Here is an 18,640-nt window from a genome sequence, read left to right as displayed (position 1 = left end):
TCTTTATTTAATAATTAACAAATAAGTATAAATTTATTAATTTTTTTATACGAAACCACTGCAGCTGTTTTTAAAAACCAAGAATTGTATTATACTGATATTTTATTCGTAACCCACAGGTGGTAGTAAATGCCTTGGTCCAAGCCATCCCAGCCATTTTCAACGTTCTTCTTGTGTGCCTCATATTTTGGTTGATATTTGCAATCATGGGTGTGCAGTTAATGTCGGGAAAATTTTATTCCTGTAAGTTTGAAGACGTTCGAGTGAACGTTTCAGTCGCCGCTAACAAATCTATGTGCTTAGAGAAAAATCTCACTTGGTTTAATCCGAAGATTAACTTCGATAATGTGTTGAATGCCTACCTTGCCTTGTTTCAAGTGGTAAGACATTTCTCCTATATCTGCTATTAAGTTGACTAATGATATGAAAAAGTATCTTGATTTAACGATTTGAAGTGATAGAAAAATAATTTTCAAATATATAGTATATTTATTTTCTAAATTAGTGTAAATATACTTATAAACGTGTGGAAACCATTCTTGTTTATGTGCATCGATTTATATATATTTGTGTTTGCGTGTGTGTATAACGATATTTTAAAATCTAATTTAATCCTAATTAATTTCCAGTTATCTTAATTCAGCACATATTAACTTCATTCTAAAATATTCTCTTATTTCCTGATCCCATTCCACCTTTTATATTTAATTAATTCAACAGAAGCTTTTTTAAAAATGCTTAAATCTGCAGTTCACACACTCCGAGTGAAGGAATAAAAAACTGTGAGCCAAGCGAATTCTTTTTAAAAGATGCCTATGATTCCCTTGTCTGTGGTCGACACGTGTAGAGAAATCCCTATAAAAATCTCTCAGTATATAATCAAAGAGATAAAATTTTCATTAGCTTTTCCTCGTTTCGTTTTGTGTCGTTCTATATTGCTGTGCTCATCGCTTCTACTTGTACATAAATCGTCCTTCCCCGGATGGAATAAAACGAAGTTAAAAATTCAAAGTGTCTTCTCTGTCTTCAGCCGCAATTCTGTTCAGAAATTATGATTGTATGTGTGTGTGTGTGTGTGTTTCGGATCCTGTCGGCTAAATAATATGTAATATATTTTTGGTTTAAGTAGAATGCAGGTTCGAAGCAGTGAAGAGACTTGGTATTTTTAATTTCGTTTTATTCTATACCGAGTGGTAGGCATGATTATTTTCAAGACGCAGCGCAACACAAAAGCAAAAGGCAAAAAATTGACGAACAAATGATCACTAGTCTTACATAACATTGGATTTCTGGCCACGAGCCAAGGGAATACATATGTTGACCTTGAGAAGAGTAACGGAAGTATCACATTCATTTGATACGTAATACTGATGGCGCATTATTTTTTACAGAGGAATTAATTAAACCGAAAGTGGAATTGGATCACGAAATAAGAGAATATTTTACTATGGTCTAAATTAAGAGTTTAAAATATCATTACACACACACACACACACACACACACACATATATATATATATATTATATATATATATATATATATATTGAAAAATATCAATAATAGTTACAAGAAGAAAAAAAGGTTCCGTGTCCAACCCAAACATCTTACAATCTTATTATCCACAATCCCCTCTCAATTTCATACCTTTCTCCCTCTCAGCTAATGCACTTGTCCATCCGAGATCAATGATCCCAATTCGTCAGAACCATGCCATAACATTTCAAATTTGAAGAAACTCATTTCGTATTTTTCTTTCACAATAATTACTCAGTATTTATATACCGATAATATCATGCATGTCCTTCCACAAAACTGTTATTTTTAAATCCCTTTGTCCAATGAAGGAAAATGCATTTAAATAAATAAGAAAAATATAGAATTTAATAGATAATGTGAAATTTAGTGGATTTCTGATCATCGTTAAAGGAAGTCTTTAAATAAGTTCATGTATTTATAATTTTTTTTTTCTTATTAACATATATTTCTTTTGATGTCTTAGGTTTTAATTACAGATACTTTTCGAATAAAAGATAGCAACTTTGTTTTTTATAAAACATTATGATATAAAGAAAATCATTAATAGCCTGATAAAACATATATTTTAATACACTAACATTTCATCCCATGAACAAAATAATGTAATTTCAATGTTACAATCATTTTTCATATCTTTACAATATCATGCCCCTAAAACCAGGTAACCACTTAATATAAAACAGACATACAATAGAGAATAAATGTTACAATACAATATGATGTTGGTAAAGAAAAGATGGAAGCGCCGATAGAGGACATTTTGATAGTGAATTAAGTAAAAGAAAACAATTCAACATATATTTTATCGAATACAATTTTACAATAGTGCAATAACCAGGTTTATGAAATAACACCATGTGAAGCATTTAACTCTTCAGAACGGCAAGTCCTTTGAACACTTACTTTAAATATTTCAAAGGTTTGTTGCTGATGTTATGCTCTACTTACTGTTGCGGAATCTGTAATGTTACCTACAACTTGTACAAGTGTTATATTTTCTAGTGTGACATCCTGTGCTATTGTAAAATTGTACTCCATTAAGTCTTTATTATACACTTTATCTGGTGTTTCTTTTCCTTTTACGTAATTCGCTCATAAAGAATCCCAATGACAAAATATTTTAAAGCTAGTTTTCAGAAAAAAGTTTTTTTAAATGAGATACAAAATATTTAATTAATTTTTCTAAATTGGAAATTTGCGAAAAGTAGTTAAAGCATGAAAAATATTTTTTTAAATTCGTTTTGAATTAAATTATTTAATTTATTAATTATTATATCTTAATTGAATTAAATTTAAAAAATAAAGTATTGAACTATTAGTTATTTTTGAGAGTGTATCATTAAAAGTGAATGAATGACTATACCTTAATATTTTAAATTCATATTGAATTACATGAATATATTGGTTTTTTTATGGATCTTTAATTTTCTCAAAAATGAAACTACGTAAACTAAAATTCATTGTATTTAAATTCCTCTGTTATTATTCTGTTAAAAATTTATAAAAATTCATTTTGTTGTTACAGTTTTATAAACCTTACTGTGAAAAATCGTATAATATATAGATTTGTAATTCTATATTAATTTCTTGTGTTATTATAGGCGACTTTCAAAGGATGGATTGACATCATGAATGCTGCCATAGATTCGACTGGTGTAAGTATGATTCAGTGCTAATAAGTTAAAATTAAAATTTTAAAAATATAAATGGCATTATGCAAATGTACAATCAAATTTTCATAATTATCAAATATTCTTACGATTTTTTGAAATTTTTGTACAATTTTGGGAGTTATAATTCTTGAACTTGTTTGGTTTTGGATGTAATTAGCAATTGAAAAGTAAACTTAATATTATAAGTGAAGTACAGCACCTTTCTTATTCTGGTTTTAAACTCAAACTGCAGGTAACTGACTGCAAATAGTGGATTTTCTGTTGTAAGAATTACCATTTACTAATATCTGCGTAAAAGTAATTAAGTAATATATCAATTGTTTTTCTAAATGACGTATAATAAATCGTTTGTATGAACACAATTTTGCAACCTTTTGTATCAAATGAAAAATTATATTATTTTCTTTATTAATTTCAAAAAGAAATTTAATTTACCTTTGTAAATGATTAATGAATATAAATTTTGAAATTTTCTTGAATTCCTTTCATTGTCTTAGGTTTATTTTTTTTTTTGGGGGGGGAAGGTCTTTCTCAATGATTAAGGCATAGTAACTAGAACACATAACACACACAACCCAAATCTGTTCTCAATTTTTAGTTTGCTTATCTTATTATATTCTATGTTTAATTAAACTCCTGAGTTATTAAAATAGAGGCTTCGGGCTACTTTAATATGTCATCATTCCATAATAGTGAGATTTATTATACCATAGCTGATATTAAATTTTATTCATTTTTGCAGTTGTTCGGTTCTGAATTTGATTATTTCTATCTATACATTCAAACACTCATACGAAAGTAAAGGGAGTCTCATTCTACTTCTTTAAAATGAAAGAATTGCGAATTTATTCTGAAATGTTTTTAGCTCCTTATGTTCACCGAATTTTATTTTGTTCTTATTAAAGATAAAAAACGATATGACATATAAGAAAGATGAAATAATATTTAGAAAAAATATATAAATTTCTCTTTATTGTAACAGATAGTCTTCGAGTTTAAAAAGAAACGAGTTTGATTGTACAGGTAAACAATTCACATAGATAAGAAATTAAATATGCATACTTCATTTAATGCATTGAAGTAAATTAAATTATTAGTTCATGTACGTATTGCCTTTCATTGGATATGCTTTTGCTATGGTTTTATAATGCGAAATAAGAAATATATGTTTGTTCTTTCCTATAATTTTGCAGATCGATCAGCAACCGGAGAGCGAATCTACCATTTTCATGTATCTTTATTTTGTGCTTTTCATCATTTTTGGCTCATTTTTCACTCTCAACCTATTCATTGGAGTCATCATAGATAATTTTAATGAACAAAAACGAAAGATAAGTATCTACATTACATCGGTGTTTATATAAAAACCTTCATTTTCTTCCATTATTTAAATATATCTATTTTTCAATGTTCTATTGAGAAAACAATTAAGAATGTTTACTTACTGTAACTTCGTAAATAGTAACGTATTTATGGTAAAATATATTTATCTCTTAAATGATTTCTTATGAATTGTATATAATGTTAATAACGCTGATGTCCGGTGTTTATAAATACTGTAAGTGCAAAGTTTTCAAATTGAACGAACAGGAGCCTAAACAATTATAACTGACAAAGTATTATATTATTCTAATATTTTACGACATAGAATTTGCATTCTTTTCAAATTTATTTATTTGGATCCAAGGTTAATACTTATGGTTTTCCTGTAGCCCAACATCCCTAGTCAATTGCCCATTCTGCATAATTGGAATTCCGCCATTGTTTAAAATGCTTTTTAAGAAATTGATGCCACATGACAAATTATGAAATAAGTTAGCTTTATTAAAATATCAAATGTTTCGCACAAATTTAAAAGTAATGCATAAAAAGGATCTTATCAATATTAAACTACATGATTTATCTTAATATTAATAGTTACATTATCTTTTGAAGCTTTGTCACAAGATATACCACTGAAATATTATTTAAAAAATTCTAGAAGCAAATGCAATAGTTGTGAGAAGTTTCAACATTTGTTTTAGATTTTTTTTTTTTAATTTTATATCAAACCCATATATTTCCATTTCAAAAAGTATGTGTCTTTTTCATTTTTTTAAAAAAATGAGAGTTAGAAAATAAAATATTCATATTTTGCTGACTGTGCTATCTGCCCCTTTACGCAGGAGGATCCTTAGAGATGTTCATGACTGAAGATCAAAAGAAATATTATAATGCCATGAAGAAAATGGGCTCTAAAAAACCTGCCAAAGCTATTCCCCGACCTCAAGTAATTTCTGTTATTCATTTTTATTCTGATTGTTATTTCAATCTTTTTTTTTTTTTTCCCCTCCCAAAATAGAAGATTTTGTGGAAAAGTCGATTTTTTGTCATATTCATACCGAAATTAATGAAATTCTAATAAAACTAATGCATGGAATCTGGAAAATGTATGACATGCAGCTCATTGTGATGAAATATGAGAATGGTTTAACATGCTTAAAATATTTGAAAAAAACTTATTTATTAAAAATGAAAATGAATACTTTGACAGCTACAATTATAGTTTCATGTGAAAGTTTTAGTTGATTATTTTAAAGATAATTATAGAATATTCAGCTAATTAATTTCTCAATTATTTTTAACTTATGTAAACACTGTAATTTTTTTATTTTTTTTAAAGTTGGACAAGACTTTTTTTTGTTTTTGTTTTAAAACTGAAACTTCGTATGAATTCCAATTTTAACATAATAATTGTATAATGTTAGATGCCAATTTCATGTATAAAAATAAAGAGTTAGAAAAAAAAAAAGACAAAGGGAACGCATTCAGAGCTTATATAGCTCCAGAAAGAAATTTTCGCAGAAAAGTATTAGCTGATGTAGCATTTATTTTACTCGTCTCTAGACTTTGAAGTGTGGAAAGGAACAATACGATCAACGCAAAAGTTTGGATTCAAATGTTTAGAAAATAAAGAAATTTTTTACAGGAAAAGTGAAATTGTTACACACGCACATAATGACCTTGACAAAAATAATTATTTGTACACTCCAATTTACATTAAATTTAAAATAAATCACTTTGTATTTTCTGTTTGATTTTTTAAGTCTGTTTTGTCTAAATCATATTTTCGAGTTAATGTTTTTTTTTTGTGTGTGTGTGTGTGACTTCAAAAGCTTAACAAATGAATATAAAGTCATTTTGCGCATGAATATAAAGTCACTAATTCTTTGCAAATTTTAATGATTTATTTTTATTAGGTTATTTTTCTTTCAATTATCGCTGTTATTTAATCACGAAGCATAAAAAGTAAGAAACAGGTATTGTCTTTGCTTTGACAATTCTAAAATTCATCTTTCTATTTTAATTGAGATCCAACTCTCAATATTTAATTAATCTTATATTAAAGCAATACATTTAATGTTATTTCATGATTAAGATAATTTAGAAAATACTAATTTAATACTTAAAAATTAGAATCTGGAGAAATATCGCTTCACATCTAAAAGATATATTACTTGAATAAACTTGTTAAACGTGAATAAATTTGTTAATTTATGCATGCATAAAACTATACTTAAATTTTAAAAAAAATATGTTTTTGTCCATTAAAACGAACAAAAACTTATGTTTTCTTTTTCTTTTCCCAGTTTAAACTTCAAGCTATTGTTTTCGACCTGACGACGAACAAGAAATTCGACATGGCTATCATGATCTTCATCTGCCTAAATATGTCTGTGATGGCTATGGACCATTATGACCCCACACCTCTTTTTGATACCATCCTTGAGCGTCTCAATATTTTTTTCATCGCTATTTTTACTGCTGAATGTGTGCTCAAGATTTTCGCCTTGCGCATGTATTATTTCAAAGAACCATGGAATGTCTTTGATTTTGTAGTTGTAACTTTATCTATATTAGGTGAGTATACAGCATGCAGTGTGCATATAACTTCTGTTACCTCTAAGGTAGATCTAGTTAAATTTAACTCCAAATCTGTCTAAGATAATATTGAGAGATAAAATGGAGGGAAACACGAATTTATTTGTTTAACGCTCTTATAGAGTTATTCAAAAAGAAAGAGACGATTTAAAAAATTTATTTCTGATGATCGACGATATATAGAGACACGATACGATACATCACTGGATGAAGGAAAGTTCAAAAATTTATTCTAGGCATTCAGATAACTCTGGTAAAAGCGGTGGTACTGTATCTTGACGAGAAAATGGCGACGCTTCAGGAGAAGTTGTTATGCGTACTGCAGAATGCAGAGAGTAAATTCATTGTTGCATTGAATTTCATTATAAATTCAAACAGAGCCATCTCATCGAGATTTACAGTTGGTACAAGTTGTAGCAGACGAAAAACTAGTCGTCCTTCACCGGCTACCCCGACCCTCCCGACGGCACACAGAAAAATCTGAATAACATGACGCCGTGACAGCAGTATTGACGGGAACTATGATTGAATCCTAAAGACCATCACCGGCCACGGTTCAACAATTCCATGGGAAGCACATCCCGTCGTCGATAGGAGTTAGTCGTCCTCTACCATTTCTGTACCCAATCAGGTTGATGAGAACCAAATACCATACAGGAAGGTTCTAGTCCTCATTTCTGAGGTGCCCCCGTGGGAGGCCCTCTTACATCAAGCACATCCAGACTGCTTTCGAACGTAACCGTTGGAAATTTAAAATCTGCAAGTAGAGAGGGAATTCCAGAATCAAAAATGCGACAATTCATGCTCTTAAAGCCTATACCTGTTACTCTTCTAGATCTACAAAATCGAGTTGCTGTACAACTGTCAGTTCAGTAAAAGTGGCCAAGCAGTGGTCTATAACTGATAAGAAATAATCTTCCGATTCAAAATTTGTCACATAACAAATGCAAAGAATGAAATGTAAACATTCCTCATTCTACCGATATATCGTATGTGTCTCTATTTACCGCCATTCATTTTTGAATAACTTTGCACTATAAGAGAGGCATCCAAAAATAAGTTTATGTGTGTCTGCAGTTAGAAAGAAAACATGGTTGCTCGAAAACATTTATTAGAATAGAATACAGTTGAACTTCAGGAGGTGAGGACAAAAATATCGAATGTATCAAAAGGCACTCTATTGAAAATATTTCCTCATATTGGAAAAGTGGAAAAATTTCATGCGCTAAATTACAGAGCTGACAAAAGTGTGTGTTGTGTGATCATGACAGACGTTCATCAAAGAGAATTGTAACTAAAAAAAAGAGAACCACAGCTGTAAAAGTTACTACTAAAATGAATGTCGTGTTCACAAACCCTTTTGAGAACTAAAATAATCAGAAGAGAGCTCTATAAGCTATCTCTGAAAGTGGCAGAGATAAATTATATGGAAATTAGCATTTTGCAGATACCGAAGTGTTTCCAAATTTTAAATCATGTTTCAAAATTATGGTTCATTCTCCTTAATCTTTATGTTGTTTTGAATTATAATCTGAAGTCATGGAAATTCCCACAGCATACGCATATAGACATCGAATTTGCTTACCAATTAAAAAAAATTTTTTTCAAATTTTATAATTTTTATATTATTATTTTTTTTTCCAGATAACTAAACTCCTAGAGTTAAATTAAGAAAAAAAAAAAAGAAACATTAAAACATAAAAGTTTTTAATTAAAGTGTGCTTTAAAGGAATAAATAACAACGAATTTTATTTTTGCTGAAAATTAGGCTTTTTATTATAATTGCAATGTGCGTTTTAAAATTTCACTGCTAAGTTACTATTTATGCTTGTTTTTTATTATTATTATTATTATTATTAGTCTTTCTGTAATGAAAAAGCCTTTTATTTTTTACATCCTTAATTTATATTCTTTTATTAAAATGTCATGTATTTCAAATTTATTGCTTTTTGAAATTTTAATATAATATAAAAGATTTGTTTTATCTATATTATGGCTATAATTTGGCTAATTTAAATAAATATTTTGTAACTTTTTTTGTAATAATCAATGCAAAGACATATGGACTTGGCAATTTTTCAAACTCTATACTGATGCAAGATAATTCATTATTTCATAGTAATCCCTTTTGGCGATCAGCTGTTTCGCCGGTGATATTGGTTATATTTAATTTCTGTTTAGATATAACTTCATGTCCATGATTCCGTCAAATTGTCAGAGATTAAAGCTGTATTGTTAATTGTTTTGCATATATTCTTTTCATTGTGTATATGAACTTTTCTAAAAGATATTAATTCCAACTATTTTATCCGATTTATATACTTTCTAAATTTAGTTTTTTTTTTTAAACCACTTTTTTTATTAATTTTTTAAATTGCATAGATATTAAGCAGAATCCTTTTCTAGCTATTAACAATGGAAAAAAATCATGCGATCAAATATTTGATTAAACAATGAAAATGATTATTTCGGTTTTATTCACAACAATGAAAATATTGGTGAGTAAAATTGTAAATTGTATTGTTGTAAATAATTTTACAACAATTAAAATAGCATCATTGAGGAGATAATTTTTTGGGAACTTTAAAGCGGTTTGAAAATCATTTTTGTGTAGAAATATTTTCGAAAATTATGGCGAAAAAACATTAAAATGCTGCTATATTTATTAATTAATTAAAATGTCAAAAAATCGCCTTGAAGTGCACGTCCCTACCCTCCAAAGGATATCTAACAGTTCCAAGTCAAACGATATAGCTTATAGAGCATCAAAACATATGCACACACACACATTCACCTTTATTTTTATTAGAAATAGAGATAGAGATTATTTAATGTTTAATACATGATATTGTTTTGAAATATGCAGATTAAGTAGCCTTTTGTGTTCTGTTCAATGACCAATTTGCAATATTTGGCAGGGAAGCATTATAAGGGCTCTTTTAATGAACTTGACGATTTAGTTAAATAATTCAACACAGTTTTTAATTTAATCAACATGTTAGTAATTTTAGATTTGCATATATTTTTATTATGATTATGAACGTTATGGACATTTATACGCTTGTACAACAGACACTTGGCATTTATAATACAATAATGATGAAATTAAGGTGAAGGAAGAGATAGCTCTTATAAACATTGTTGGTTAGTCAAGGTTAGATAAAGATAAAGATTATAATAAGGTGAAGATTAGTCAAGATATGATTAATTATACCCGACTGTGTTGATTTTGTTATATTTTTAATTCATCTATTTGCGGCCTACGTGCTTAAGACAGTTGCCTACTCTGCCAAGTCGAAAATCCATCACTCTTTCTATTGTTTATTTTACTTCCAACAACAGTTTACAAACTTTCACTTTAAATTGATCAGGGTTTTCCAAAGTTATAGAAAGTTGTTCCTGAATTAAAATATGTCGAGGCAAACAAATAATCAAATATAATAATTCAAGGTAAAAAAAAGAATCAGTAATAATAATAAAAATTAGTTTATCCTCCTCTCTTCGTACTGCTACTTTGGTGTGAAAAGATTCAATAAAAAGCTTTCTATGATACTTTCAGATGATAGAAAAATTCTTTTTCATTTATCATGCAGGATTAAAGTTGAATTCAATAATTACTGCAAATATAACTTATTTAGTTCACTTTGGCCTCTTTAACATGGCACTAAAAATAAAGTAATGCTCCAAAAATTTAAAGAATTATGTTATTTGTATGCAGAATAGCCAATACTTTTTTTTTTTTTTTTTTTTGCTGTTTCACATTGTAGAATTTCAATGATTTAAATTAATCATCTATCTGAAATTTACAGATTTTATGGTAATTATATTGTATCAAATATTTTTTTGTAATTATATTGCATCAAATATCATTCATCAATAATGATGAATGTATAATAATCTATGATGAAGTCTATGAATTTTTGTAAAATGTGATTGATCATTCAAAATTGATTGAATGAATAATCATCAATAATGATGTCTATGAACTTTTGTAAAATGTGATTGATCATTTTAATAAAAATTTAAATCAGTTTAAATTTTTAACAGTTTATCAGTTGAACAGTTTTTAACAATTACATTTTTATCAGTTTAAACATTTAAATCAGTTTTATTTCTAACTTTTGAACTAAAATTGTTCCCTTCTTTTGTTTCAGGTATTGTTCTCAAGGACTTGATAGCAAAATATTTTGTTTCTCCTACTCTTCTTCGAGTAGTCCGTGTTGTAAAAGTAGGCCGTGTTCTGCGATTGGTGAAAGGTGCCAGAGGTATTCGAACATTGCTTTTCGCACTCGCCATGTCACTTCCTGCCCTCTTCAATATTTGCCTTTTACTTTTCCTCGTCATGTTCATCTACGCTATATTCGGAATGTCTTTCTTCATGAACGTTAAGCATCGCGCAGGGGTGGACCAGAACTTCAACTTCGAGACGTTCGGTCAATCCATGATACTGCTGTTCCAGATGTCGACATCTGCTGGATGGGATGGTGTGCTGGCCGCCATCATGGAAGAGGATGACTGTGACAAGCCTTCGGGCAATGCGGGGGAGGATTGTAGTAACGGCAACACCGGAAACTGTGGCAGCAGAAACATTGCAGTAGCTTACCTAGTTTCATACCTCATTATTAGCTTTCTAATCATCATAAACATGTACATTGCCGTCATCTTAGAGAATTACAGTCAGGCCACTGAGGACGTTCAGGAGGGCTTGACTGACGACGACTACGATATGTACTACGAGATTTGGCAGAACTTTGATCCGGAGGGAACTCAATTCATCAGGTATTCGGCTCTCAGCACCTTCTTGGACACTCTCGAAGAACCGCTACAAATACCCAAGCCGAACAAGTACAAAATTATTAGTATGGATATTCCTATATGTGAGAACGACCTCGTCTTCTGCGTGGACATTCTGGATGCGCTGACGAAAGACTTCTTCGCCAGGAAGGGCCACCAGATCGAAGAGACGGCAGAACTCGAGGTGGTGGTGCCCAAAGAGAGGGAAGGCTACAAACCCATCAGCAGCACGTTTTATAGACAGCGCGAGATATACGCTGCGCGTGTTATACAGACAGCCTGGAGGCGATACAAGGGCAGGATCGGAGAGCCGTGCCAGCAGCAGACTGCCGTCGTCGTGGAGAGTGACGGTCACATGACAAAAAATGGTCACAAAGTCGTGATCCACTCACGATCGCCCAGTGTGACCAGCAGATCGACCGACGTGTGATAAAATAAAAAAATAAAAAAAAAACAGAAAATAAATACTTAATATTATGCGATATGGACAGCTATAAATAATAATTTAATCAAATATAACAACAAAAAAGTTTGCTCTGTTTAGAAAAGTGCTTGTTGGTGAACGTTAAGTATAACTGCTTCAGGCCTATATTTTTATATCCTTTCCGCAGACTTCGGTAGCAGCGCACGTGGTTCATGTGCTTAGTTTAAGGAGGCGGACGGGTTTTCAGTTTCAGATAGATTATTTTACTTAATGTATTTTTTTCACAAGAAAATGTATACCCGAAGAATAATAAACGCAACGCCGCAACAACAACAACAGAAATATTATATATCATTTGGTTGCTTCGAAGCTCAGAACGAGTGCGTTTCTAAAAAACAATAAATAAATAATTAACCAGCAAAAAATCAGTACTCGGAAGTTTCGGGAAGAATTTTATTTTCTGCCTATTTTAAATAATGCAAAAGATAAATTATGTGTTGCCACTGAGTTGTGTATAAAAAAACGAAGAAAAAGTCTCTACAATCTGCCATTTGTTACTTGTTAAATTTTCTAAGATCGTTTATAGATGTTTATAAAGGTTGATAAAAAAAAGTTATTGCGGTAATCCGAGTGCTGAAAAGAGCCGACGCTAGAGTATATGAAGAGAAGCATTTATGTATAAATCGCTCTTTTCCTTGGAAACTCACTTTTCGTGAATAACAAAGCCTGTTAACATTTACTCTTTGCAGTGCACACTTGAAGTTGATCCTACAGGGTGTAAAGCTGAAAAGATAGTTCACATAAAATCTGAATAGGTTATTTGTTTGTTGCTTAGGAAGTTTTACATCATGTTCAACAGACAAAAGTATTTATACAAAGGGCTTCTAAACATTCAATTCTAAACAAAAAAGAATAAGCATAGCTTTTCATTCGCCCCTACGCACCATTTTTTGATCCTCCTTTTCGAGTAAATCAGCTTAAAATTTATATTTTTTTTAAACAGTGAAAATCAACAGATGCTTGTATTGTTTTTTAACCATTGTACATGAAGTAAATCAACTTTTTAATTTTTGTCAATCGCAGAATGTCATCTTGTTATAATTCACTTTATTTTGTAAAAGATTTCATAATTTTTAATATTTGTTAATACGATTTCCCAAAACAAACCATTTTCAATACAGTCCTGTATATACTATCCTCAAAAAATAATAATTGTAAACAGTTAAATTTGTAAGAAGTTTATTACTTCAGCATTAGCTATCAAAATTTATTTCTGTGAAGAATTTACACAAACTGATATTATATGGTAAACAATTTGCTGTTGTTTTACAAAGTTTGAAATAAGCTTTTTTTTAAACAGTGGCATTGCACACTCAACAGATAGCTTGTCACTCACTGCATCTATTAAATAATAGTCCTTAGTGACTTACTGCATTATCACATAGAGCTTTTCAGGTTTAAAAAAATTATAATATTAATAAATAAAGTGTCGTGCTAATACATTTTATGAAGGATACAGTCAACTTTTCTGTATCGTCTTATTTACAATTCCAAAGACAGAAGTGAAATTTTTATTTTTCACTTTTAAAAAACAAAAAGTATTAAAAAATTCATTTTACAAAAATTACATATCACGACAACATTCACGAAATTTATGTGCTGGAAAAAAAATAGTAATAAAAATCACATTTTTTATACTCACTGTATATATTCCAATTAAAACATTAAATTAGAGACCAAAATTTCTGAACCTCTAATTACTAGTTTTAATTGTTTGTATTGAAATTATTTTGTCAATTTCTACGTAAAATTTTATTTATACGACAGCAAATTAGCGTATATTTTTTGATGTCAGTTTTTTGAAATACAATTGAGAATAGCATTTCAATAAATTTACTACACCAAAATTTAATTACTAATCCTGTACTGTTTTTAAACACAGAAAAATTCTGTGATCTGTAATTAGTTTTAAATGAACGAACAAAAAACAATTTCTAAAGAAGTGAATTTTGTAGAAAAGTTGACTGTATACCTATCTTTCCGGTCTTTGAACATGTAAAATAGGCCCTTGTTTCGTGTGCAAAAAATCTGCTTTTTCTACAATTTATCAAACGCCCTGAAAGCCAATCTGGAATCCTCTAGGCTATCGGAGAATTCTGTTATTTACTATCTAGTGGCCCGGTGCAAATTCCAAAAGCTTGGATCTGTATCGAAAGTTGTAACTTTAACTGCAGCGAAGTCGCGTTACCCAATAGGAGAAGCACTGCAAGACTCCTATAAAAAAAAGATTTCAGTTGTGATGTGCCTTTCTCAGTTATTACTGTTGGTTTTTCTCTCGGAGATTTCTTAGTTATCATCCAGCTTCTTAATTCACATTTCTAATAAGCTAGATTTCTGTATATTTCTTAAGAAAGATGTAACGAAAACTGTATTCTTTTTTTTGAAACAAAGGCCCTTTCGCTTTTTATTTTTGTTCAGAAAATCACGATCAAATGCAAGGCACGCTTTGTGGAAATATTAGGGGTTTTTTTTTGTGTGTGTGGAAATATTATTTAATTGTAAAGTATCATTTAAATTCCTCTGAATATTTAATGTTACAAGAAAGCAGCACTATGATTGAGAAGAAAATTGTAATTTAAAGATCTGTAAGGTTTCTTTTAAAAGTAGGCGAACATTTTACTTCGAGTAAGCAGTTAATTGAGTGTACACAAATTCAAATTCCAATAAAATTACTGTGTATAAAAAATAATGTTAAAGAATGCTTATTTTAAAATATATAATGAATTGACTTTTTGGTTACAATCAATGTAATCAAATTAGTTGCTATTGCACTCATTTTATTTACTTCTGTAGCTTTCTTGCAACAACAACAACAAAAAAACATGCAAAAATTTTCATACTAGAGAATGTTTTAACTGATATATTAAAGTATATTGAAAATTCCAAAAAGTTGCTTTTAAAAAAAATTGTAACAAAATGATCATAAGCATTTGTTGTAATAAATAAGAACGTCAACTTGGCGTTGAAAGTAAAAAGAGAGAGAGAGAAAAAAAAAGGCGCCAGATCCTTTGTTTCAAAAAAGATAGCAACACCAACAACAAATGCTCTGTCACTCATGAGCTTTCTGTGTTTGATTTTTAATCAGAAGAAAATGTATGATGTTCAGTGCTGCTTACTTATTAAGAGCTCAAAGTTGTGCAAATAATTTTCATCAAACTACTCTGTTACCACTCCGCGTGGCAACCGTTTTGTCCAGTCATTCAGTGTTTTCTTCTCGAAGGTATGATACGAATGACTCTCAACACTGTTGTTCTTACCTACAGATAATTAATCGGACTCGGTTTAATTTTCCTGCCAACATTCATTTTGATTCACCACTCTTCTCGACATGATCAGTTTGCTGCATGTAAAATTCGCCGCCGAGTCTTTCTGCCAGCTAGTCCATTATTAGAATTATGAATACTATTGCTACTACGTTTTCTGCCAGCCAATGTTATGATCCTCCACTGCTGCCTCAATATTACTTAACCGTCTCTTCTTGTCCAATGGTAATTATTGCTGCCAAACGTCCTTCAACAGCAGCTTCTGGCCGAATATTTTGCATCACCTGTAAACATGCCACTTTCAATTCTGCCATAAAGATTAGAGTAACAAAATAATTATTAAAAAAAAAGAGTCATTGTGTTTAACTACTGCACTGGACTTCTGACCACAATCCCTCGACCGAACGCGGGCAACTTGAAGGGCACATCTCTTCAGAGAAGTGGAGCAGATTTTCATGTTAAATGATGCAGTTTTAAAACCTAAAAGTGAATTAGAGGGAATTATTTAAATTTTTAAAAAAATAAATCCGTGAAGTACATTTCAACAGTGGATGCATCTTGGATTGATTAGAGATTATCAGACAATCCAATGAACTTCTGAATATCCTATCTGTACGATATAGTAGAAAGAATTGTTAATTGTTAGTCATAGATTGAAAGAAATGTTGTGTCATTAAAATCAAAGATGAAATTAAGCTGAAGATGATAGGAAAGAAATTGAGTTAGGAAAACTTAGTGAATGAAGTGGTATCTGAATGGAAAGTTATAAACTCCAAATACTTGGGAAATAGAATATTATTTCCCCAGAACACTGTATAATCTGATTCCGACACTGAATAGATATTTCTCCATTAACAAAAGCTTAATCGTTGCCAAGATGAAATATTGGTATTATTCTGTTTTGGAGCCAATATTCATCACTCTCTCTAAAATTTGGCGACGTTTTGTTAGGATTTGGCAGACTTTGCTTGAGTTCCGAATCACGGAAAATAACCACTTAGAATATTATAATCAGTGGTGTAGTTAAAATCCTAGTGGAGGTGAGTATGAGGCTCGTGGTTTTTCTCATATATACTCGCCAATTACCTTTGAGAATTATATTTTTAAATCTAGAGAATTAAATATAAACTAGTTGCTCTTCATCGATTATTAAAATGGTTATATCATTATTAAAAGTTAAATATATTATTATTTGAGAACTCTAATCTAAATAAATGCTTAGCAGATAGAGTTTCCTAATTATTATTAATGCAAGTTTTAAAAAATACATCTGCTACAAGTGCTATAAAATGTTATCCAGCATACGCTGTAGTAGTCTGCTTGTTTTCGTCTTCCTCTTCAAATTTAAAATAAATATGCTAACTGACATATTTGTATATATAACCTTAGTGCTTTATAAATGTGATGTTATTAAGTAAAATAATACTTCTAGCAATAAAGTGAATAATTTAAATGGATAAACTGAATGAATAAAAACTTAACCTTAGTGCAGGAGCGAAACGATGTTATAAAGGATTACAATTTTCTATTAAAAAGTTAATTATTCGTGTTATGTGATAAATCTAGCCGATGAAGCGTAGTACATTCTTATTTTAAAGATAATTTATTCTTTGGTCGCATTTCATCAATGACAAATGACATTTTAATCAATAAATAATTCATATGAATAATGAAATACTACATTATTTTTTATCTAATAATAAATCAAAAACATTTTAAATCATTAAAAACTTGCAAAAAATCATTTATATTGAAATTTAAAATTTTAATTAAAAATGACTGTTTAGTATAGAATTAATTAGTTAAAAATAATAAATTATCAGTTATCTGTGTACATCAATTTATTAGTTTAAATTACTAATTTTATTCAAAAATAATTATTTATTTCGTAAATAAAATTTTTATCGAAAATTGTCAAAGAATTTTAAGAGGGACTATGAAAAGTTTAACAGAATATAGTTTTGCTTAAAGTTTGATTAATCAATGAAATCAACGAATTTTAAAATCGTTCCGTATTCGTTACATGTACGTTTCCATTTGCTGGAAAACGTGTTTTGTACGTCATAGTGACGAATTAAAAGATACTTGGTAGGTATGAAACATAATGGTTTGGATAGCAGTTAACTTCTTTTGGCAAGTTGAAGTACTTTAGGGTATTTATTTGAAAAATAAATTATTGGTATAAATAATATAATGCTATTAAACAATGCAAACTTTATTTAAAATATTACTCTGCAAAAAAAAAAAAAAAAAAAAAAAAAAAAGACCAGTAATACGAATTGCTATATATGTAGTTCGTTAAATAATTTTATCGTGTCGGTAAAGATATCTATTATATGTTTCAATTTAAACTACAATCTCTAAAAAAATTAAAATTATTGCAAACAATAATTGCAGTAAAACAAAAAGTCTTGTTGAAATTGAATTACAGAATTAATTATTTTCATAAAGAATTATTATTTTTGATTATCCGTCCACAACGTTTCAAATTCATAATTATCAAAAATGTAATGACTTATCAGCTTATATAGCAAATCTTTTAATTTATCTACTAATACAAATATTAAGATTATTTTTATTGTAATAAAAATAATTTAATAATTATATAATTAACACTTCTTAATTCATTAAACACCGCTAATTTTGTTATAATTGTTAAAAGCTTAAATTCAAATTTTGTGAAAATTTTTAGGACACATAAATTATTCATGAAAATTATGAATAATTACCTTATTTCTAAAAATTAACAATTTAAGATGCATTGCGAAAAAAATGTTAATTAAGTTAATTTAAAATTGAGAGATTTTTAATTTGTGCTACACTATTTGAAAGTACTAGGATATGTGTATTTTATTCACTTTTCTACTTATTATTTTAGTTAATAATTTATTTTAAAAGTGATAATTGCATTTAAAGAAAGTAATTGAATATTGTAAATATATATAATGCTTTAAAAAAAGTTGTTATT

At 29.2% G+C, this 18,640-nt stretch overlaps 1 protein-coding gene across 12 annotated transcripts in view; it reads left to right on the top strand.

Moving 5' to 3' along the window:
• The window catches only part of LOC129968177 (sodium channel protein para-like), a 251,121-nt gene extending 233,191 nt beyond the window's left edge, over positions 1 to 17,930 (top strand). For all 12 annotated transcript variants that reach the window (XM_056082022.1, XM_056082018.1, XM_056082026.1 and 9 more), the window contains 6 exons: positions 120 to 380; positions 3,139 to 3,192; positions 4,404 to 4,541; positions 5,372 to 5,479; positions 6,840 to 7,110; positions 11,286 to 17,930. In XM_056082022.1, coding sequence (XP_055937997.1) covers positions 120 to 380; positions 3,139 to 3,192; positions 4,404 to 4,541; positions 5,372 to 5,479; positions 6,840 to 7,110; positions 11,286 to 12,355 — 1,902 coding nt within the window. In that variant the 3' untranslated portion in view covers positions 12,356 to 17,930. The remainder of the gene's footprint in view (positions 1 to 119; positions 381 to 3,138; positions 3,193 to 4,403; positions 4,542 to 5,371; positions 5,480 to 6,839; positions 7,111 to 11,285) is intronic.
• Positions 17,931 to 18,640: the final 710 nt, after the last annotated feature.

Source organism: Argiope bruennichi, chromosome 5, assembly GCF_947563725.1.
Source record: "Argiope bruennichi chromosome 5, qqArgBrue1.1, whole genome shotgun sequence".
NCBI classification, from domain to species: Eukaryota; Metazoa; Arthropoda; class Arachnida; order Araneae; family Araneidae; genus Argiope; species Argiope bruennichi.
This window is presented reverse-complemented; position numbering and strand designations above follow the sequence as displayed.